We start from the raw sequence: 7,878 nt of genomic DNA on the forward strand, positions 1-7,878 counted from the left end.
CGCCACGATCGCGCTCATTGCGGCTTATTTTTCTTTGTAAGTAGGCTTCACCGTGCAATAAGCAATGGGAAAAAGCCGGCTTACAAAAACCCAGCTTCCACCGGTTGTTTAAAGTTGGCTTCACATTTAAACGTAAGTGCAATGCTAAGAAGACGTTTGTTAGGGGCACTGTGCGCCCTTCGATACAAGAGCTGAGCTAGCGCTTTTCTTATGACGCGTACCGCAAGCAAAACCGTCCTTCAACTCGAACATACCCTCGTTCACAGGTGACACGTCACCGGTGTCCAGTTGCCCGCCGTCGCCCCTGGCCTGGAGTCACACGGCAGGCGACTCCGCCGCGGCTTCCGACAGCGACGGAGACTGCGGACCGGCCGCCGAAGCCGGCAGCGGCGGGTGTCGTAGCAGGTCGCCGAGCCTCATCGCCGAGTCACGCTTACTAGGAGTCCCCGAGTGCCCGGAGAAACGCCACGCAGGCGCCCACCACCAGACGCACCAGCATGGCCACAGCCAAAGCCAGTCCGCGTCGCACCACCACCAGACTCAGCAGCAGCAGCAGCAGTGCCGGCGTCGACGCACGGCGTTCACGAGCGAGCAGCTGCTGGAGCTGGAGAAGGAGTTCCACTCGAAGAAGTACCTGTCGCTCACGGAGCGCTCGCAGATCGCGCACTCACTGCAGCTGACCGAGGTGCAGGTGAAGATCTGGTTCCAGAACCGGCGCGCCAAGTGGAAGCGCGTCAAGGCGGGCCTCACGGCGGGCCGTGGGCCCCAGCAGCACTCGGACGCGCCGCGCATCGTCGTGCCCATTCCCGTGCACGTGAACAGGGTCGCCCTGCGGAACCAGCAGCAGCAGCAACAGCAGCAGCAGGGCGCGGACCCCAAGGCACCGGGGTGAGTGCGTGAAAGTGGCTGCGCTTCCTCTATGAGATCACCAGCGCATTACGGAAATGTGCCAATAGTAAACCGTCGTTCTAAAAAAATCGCCGGATTAGAAACCTGGCCTTATTTCAAGTGTTTCATAGTCCGCACCGCAGTGCACAAACATGCCCGCTGTTAACGAATGATCGCTTGTAAGGAAACCAGTTTCATGTGTTAAGATTTTAATGAGGGTTTACTTATTTATTGGCGGTATACACCAAACTCGGGGGTTATTTTGTCTCACTTTTAGCATAGTGGATGCATGAAGGGATGGATGAACAAAGAGAGGATCTGCATAAGACAAAAGTATAACTGAGTAAAACGACTAACATTCGTGGCTTCAGAATTAGGACTAGGATGTTTTGCACTGCGGGAAAGGTGTAGATTTCTTGTGGCGATGGCTTGTGATTACTAGGTCTGGGCGTCGGTAAAACATTTGGACCCAATTAATCGGCAGGCTTTAATCGGTTAATTGATCGATTAATCGGCGGCGTTCTTTTATGAAGAAAAAATCTAAGAAAATAATATTTTACGTTTTACGGGAGTTCTTACCGTCGTGTGACCGACAAGGTCAAGTTTGAATTATCTAAGGCATTCATAGCAAATTTCCGGCATACGTTTTAGCCTTTTCGGACATCAGTATGCTTACAGGCCTGTTCACAGACATGCAAGATGAAGTAAGATGATCATTGTCATGGCGCTGATACGGCCACGGTGCTTATCCCCACGTTCGTCACTCACGCTATTTCTGGAATCAGGACCATCGGCCTTTGCCCATGTCCGCACCTTAATCGCAGGGGCGCAGATTGATCAAAACCGTGTGAGTGACCGTTCACCAATTTTCGTATTGTGTATAGGTCCTCGTATTTGCATTAAATCGCCGTTTTTCGTCTACCTTGCGTACCAGCTTGCGGTTTTTATCGCTATCCTCTCTGAGCATGCTTGCATCGTTTCGTGCTGTGAAGTAAGTCCGGTTATGTGAACACGAGCGTAGAGTTTTATACTAATATATGCTAGAGGGAAATCTGTCGCCACTGTCTAGGGGAACCCGCGCTTCAGCGAGCGTTCCTTCATGCACCGGGCAGGAACGTTCCACTTGTCTTTGGCATAGCTCATGAACAGGCTGAAAAGTTGGCTCTGGCTGCAAAAAACCGACACTGTTACTGTAAATGGTTCATCAAAATTGCTCTGTTATTATAAAATTGGAGGTCCAAAAATATGAATTTGTCAGTGATTATAAAAGCTTCATGCACGATGAACAAGAAAAAATGTTACCCTTTTTGGTTGACTTTGGCATCGAGACAAAAAAAAAAAAGCCATATGGCTAGCTAAGCCAAGTATGCGAGGAACGTCGCCAGCGGTAATGGCGCCACCCACGGCGGCCCGCGACTGCAGCGACAGATTTCCCTCTAGTATATATTAGTATGAAACTCTATGAACGCGAGTATGATCCGCGGCATGCTTGGGCAGAATTCCAACATGGCACGCTTAGTTAATTTTGCTCACACGAGTTCAGTCGGTTATCCGGTTTTTTATATATATTGATACTGTAACCTTTACTTGACGGTCATTACAGGGATGAATACAAACAAGAAAACAATACACAATGACAAGACAAACATTAGGTTTCGTGTTGCCGGTAGTACAATTCTAGCGAACCCTCAAACGCTTTGACATTCGAACGTCTATTCCACGCTTCTATGCTATAAGAAAAAAAAAAGAATTTTTAAACCTGTCTAGACGCGCCCAAAAAGTCCTTATTGGGTGACTATGGTTCAACCGAGCTCCTCGTTTGGGTGCAGGTTGTATGTATGGGTCTTTATTTATTTTCATTTCGCCTCTTATAATTTCAAACAGCAGTTTTAAAGTTTGCTTTTCGCGACGCACTTGCAGGAGTTTTAGGTTACATGATTATAACAAATTTGTGACAGATTCTGTCCTCTGGTACCGTGAGCAAATGAAGCGCACTGCTAGCCTTTGAATTTTTTCTAGTTTATCACTCAGCGACTCCAAAACAGGCCGAACAAATGTCGTATATGAAAGTAATTTGACATCTCTAGGGGCATGTTTTTCTCAAGTAAAACAACTTTCTGTAGGCTTTTGAACACACCTCCTCAACATGAGTGTGCCGCCCCAAATCGCTGCTAATAGTCACCCCCAGGTATTTAAAGCTGTGTGTTCTGGTGAGAAAGTTATTTCCAATTTTATAATCATATGCGAGTACAGATTTCTTCTTGGTTAGATGGGTGAACGTAGACTTTGAAAAGTTAATTTCCATCCCCCACTGGGTGCACCAATTATGGAAGGCTTGCAGACATTGATTAATTTTGATTCGGTCGTTTGTGTTAGTTACAGGAGTGTAAATTAAACAATCATCTGCAAAAAGCTTGATTGTAACCGGGCTTTCGACAACTGCGGAAATATCATTTATAAAAATTAAAAACAACAAAGGACCCATAACAGACCCCTGTGGGACACCGGACAATACTTTCAATGAACTAGATGTGCAATCATCGACACGTATGTACTTTTTGTTGACGGTTCTTCAAATACGCGGCTATCCAATTTAGTATATGTGAGATAAGTCCTAGTTGCTGAAGCTTAAAAATTAATTTGCTGTGAGGAACTTTATCAAACACCTTAGCGAAATCTACACAAATGACGTTTATTTGTTTCGAGCTTCGAGAGATAAATAAAAAATCATTACTGTTTCTATCAGTTGAGTAACAGTTGACAACGCCTTCCTGAATCCGTGTTGATGAGGATAAAAAGTTTTATTGACTCAAGAAAAATATTAATGTGCTTTGCTATGAAATGTTCTATGATTTTGTAACACACATAGGTCAATGAAACGGGGCGATAATTGTTCACATGAATACGATTGCCAGCTTTGTATATAGGCTTTACAATCGCAGTGCGCCAGTCTTGCGGTAATGAGGATGTTTCCAGATACTTTCTGAAAATGATTGTTAAATAAAAGGACACCCATTCGGCATACCGTCGTAAAAATTCACTGAGAATTTCATCTGGTCCGTTTGCCTTTTTAGTGTCAAGCCCTAGCAAGTGACTGAACACCCCTACCCGCCGCGGTGGCTTAGTGGCTAAGGCGTTGCGCTGCTGAGCCCGAGGTTGCGGGTTCGATTCCCGGCCATGGCGGCCACTTTTCTGATGGAGGCGAAAAGCGAAAACGCCCGTGTGTACGAGATTTCGGCCCACGTTAAAGATCCCCAAGTGGTCAAAATTAATCCGGAGCCCTCCACTACGGCGCGCATCATCGCCTGCGTTGCGTCGGTGCGTTAAACCCTACAATCAACTGAACACCCCTTCCTGCATAAAAGTAAAGGGCTCCATTGCGCAGGAGCACGGGCAAGCCTGGTCAGCATCCACCTGATCGGTTTCATCTTTAGTAAAGACCGACTGAAAGAACTGGTTGAAAGAATTTGCTATCTGCGTTTTTTGTCTCACTGTTTCGTGTCCAATTCTTATCTGTTCAATTTCTTCTTTTTTATTCCTCAAGTGAAGCCAAAATTTTTGCGAGGAGCGCTTAATGAAGTCAGCAAGGGTTTCGGTATAAAACTTTCGTTTTGATTCTTTTAATGCTGTCTTTAACTGACCACGCAAATACACGATTGCTACTCAGTTGGTTTTGTTTTTCCGCAAGCGGTTTATTTTTCGTTTGATATGGATGATGTCCTGATTTATCCATGGACTTCGCTGTTTCGTTTTCTTTTTTAGAGTTGGAACAAATTTATCAGTGCAATTCTTTACAATGCTTTTGAAACGTTGCCATAATTCTTCTACTTTTTCTGAGACAGAAGCAAGTTCAAATTCGTGAAGGGAAAGTTCTAGATAATCAAGTATGGACGTGTCATCGGCTAGTGCAAAATTTTTAATCTGAACCTGCATAAATAGCCGCTTCTGCGGCTTTGCGTCCTGGTTGGATATTAACAGTTGTCAGCTTGTGGTCCGATATTCCCTCTTCAACCGATAAAGTGCTATGTGTCACTCTGCGTGATAGGAACACTAAATCACGCAATGTTTCTGAATGAGCAGTCACTAGCGTATTTTCTTTTACAATCTGTGTTAAGTTATGAGAGAACATCATTTCCAAAATTTTATCACCACTCAGAGTATCTATATGTCCAGGTGTGACACTTCCCCATTTATATGCGGTAAATTAAAATCACCAGTCAGTATCAGCCTCGTGTTGCCATTCTGAAATTTGCACAAGAAACTGCTCAGTCGGTCTAGGAACTCAGGCGTGGTACCAGGGGGCCTGTAAATTGCTCCAGCAATAAAAACCACTTTTTCGACGAATATTTGCGCACCAAACCGTTTAGGAGAGGGAGCAATCAATTCTTTCTGCCGTAATGGGCGACTTCACAAGAATGGCCACGCCACCACCACGTGAATCCCTATCCCACCTGTGTACAATATATCCGCGACTATAGACTATACAAAATTAATCGCGACTATAGCTTAATTGATTAATCGGTTGGTCCATCGATTAATCGCCAACCCGTAGTGATTACCAGCTGTTGATTAATGTTCGAGATGCCTTTCTGACCGTCGACCACTACATATACGTGAGGTAACAAAAACAGCCCAAGGAGCAGGACTAAAATGGCGGCGCCATGCGCAGAGAGAGGTGAAGCAACTCTCCCAGGCCTGTCTTGAGCGCTGTTTTTCAAAGTTACTATGTAAACGAGTAATTCCGCCCAACTACAGCTCCACGCTTAGTTGATTCTTCCTCGTAGTTTCAACATCGTATTAAAGTGTCTCCGAATTAAAGTGTCTCATGGCTCCTTGCGTGCGGGTTTTTTTATGAAGTTAAAATGACCCTGCAACAGTTTTTTAAACTGTTTTCTAAATCCTAAATGCTTTCAGAACGAAAACACAGGCAGTACTTAGAATATGAGGTCACAAAGTACCTCAGCCAAAAATTACCGAGTACTGTATGCCCATCAAACAAATTTAAAACTTGCTCAAGAAAATTTTCTCTTTTTCCTGGTCTTGGAGTCCTTAGAACGCTCGAATGACGTCATTACAGCGGTGTGGCCGCTATTGGTCGGCTTCCTTTCGGTTGCAGCAACAACGCATTCGATAGTCACCTTAAAGAAAAGCCACGAAACCATAGCAAAAACGAAGGAGTATCTGCTAAGACGACAAAATTACGCAGTGCCGCTCCGTGCTGGCGATAACTATGACTTTCACGATGCTTTCAGACGCGAAGAAAAGAGGCAAAGCGTTTAGCGGACGGGTTTCAGAGTTGACACCTTTAAGTTTCAATAAAGGGAACTTCGGGAAACGAGTTTAACATCTCCGAAATTTCTGGCAGAAAACTTTCAGCTGCGCTTGCTGCGTGATTCGCTTTTAAATTTTGTTTGATAACCGGCCAATAAAGTTATATTCAAATACATAACAATAAATACCCTGGTAAAGTTATTGGTGCGAAAAATTTCTCGGGGCAGTCAAGCCTGCTGATATAGCTTGAATGGGAAAGCAATAGGACTTCGTTTGCGAAACTCATGAAAGACTTCCGTACTGATACATCGTGTCTGCAATACGCAAGTTCGGAGGTGGCACTATTAGAGTTGCACCGAGTTTCTGATATATGGCTGTGCTATCTGCGTGGTACGGTTCCTGCGCTTCTACTGACCCACACTGCGAAAATAAAAGCCACATAGTACAGAGCACTCGTCTCGCACCCCAAAGACCCGGGTTTGATACCTATAGCAAGGCCGAAATAGGAAAAGATTATTTTTAGGAACCATTCCTTTACTTTGTTTTGAAAAACCTCCCTTGAAAAATATGACGTCGATCTGAGGGGTCCGAGTTTTTTTTTCTTACGTTTTTTTTTTTTTTTTTTTTTTTTTTTACAGCGGCGCTATGGCTAAATGCGGGACTTTATGGCGTCCACGTGGGAGAACGCAATGTGGGAAGCTAACTTGCAAAGACCAAGCTTACACCGACAAGATAGAGCCTTCATATTTTGATATAAGACGGCTTATAAGGCCGTTAAAAGCGACTTCCCAGCAATGCATTTCGAATTAGAAGTGACGCAGGCCTTGAAACAGATCGGTGTAAGCTTGGTCTTTGTAAGCTAGCTTTCCCGCAGTATGTGTTTTACGGCAAAGCCTGCTTAATAAGAAAAGTATTCCCCAGCCATTCCACACTATGAACTACGTGCGTTCGGGTGTACTAACACGGTGCTTCCCCGGCAGGCGGGGTGTCGTACTTTAATGCCTTCGGTCAGGATGCTATCGAACCACTGTCTGCAGCACACGCTGCAGCTCAAGTTTGCAAGTAAGAATATTACATCATCGTGTGCGTGAAGAGCACGCTTTTTTCGGTTTCGGTTTCGGAGTTGAACCTCGTTATAACGAACACTGATATAGCGAATTGTCGGCTATAGTGAACTAAACTCGAACTTTTGTTGGTCACGCTTCATTTCAGTGACAATTATTCTTTGTACAAGGAAGCCGAAACATCGAGAGCCGCGCGCGATATGGGCTATCACAAAGGAAAAGGTCCGGACGTCCAAAACTACAGAAGAAGAAAAGGCCCTTTCATGCGTAGAAAACTGTGGAAAACTTCGTCCTACTCAGTGCTGCGAAAAGCCACCAGGCGAATATGACATCCTTCTTCAAGTAAATAAGAACACAAGCCTGTTTTGTCAAAAGAACTTTGTTCTGTTGTAATTTCACGTTTTCATGTCACGGTTCATGTAGTTTAAAATACCACAAGGAGACAAGTAAGGATTATCTTGTTTGTAGTGGGTTCGAAACCTAGAATATTGCTGCGTTTTTGTGTCTAGGGTCTTTGCGCGAGCCAGATTGCCGATTTGTTAGAGCCGATTTTTACACCTACGTTTACAACGAATATCCGATATATCGAAATAATTTTCTGCGTGGTATTGCTTCCTTATAACGAGGTTCTAGTGCATGGAAATTGCACGTGCAT

The 7,878-nt window shown here is 44.7% G+C and overlaps 1 protein-coding gene across 1 annotated transcript in view; it reads left to right on the top strand.

Annotated features, from left to right (window-relative positions):
- The window catches only part of LOC144180312 (uncharacterized), a 43,631-nt gene that overhangs the window by 16,939 nt on the left and 18,814 nt on the right, over positions 1-7,878 (top strand). Inside the window, exon 2 of the mRNA XM_077708682.1 lies at positions 267-888. Coding sequence (XP_077564808.1) covers positions 267-888 — 622 coding nt within the window. The remainder of the gene's footprint in view (positions 1-266; positions 889-7,878) is intronic.

This window comes from Haemaphysalis longicornis, unplaced genomic scaffold, assembly GCF_048455015.1.
Source record: "Haemaphysalis longicornis isolate Haplotype H1 unplaced genomic scaffold, Haemaphysalis longicornis Haplotype H1 scaffold_4, whole genome shotgun sequence".
Lineage (NCBI taxonomy): Eukaryota > Metazoa > Arthropoda > Arachnida > Ixodida > Ixodidae > Haemaphysalis > Haemaphysalis longicornis.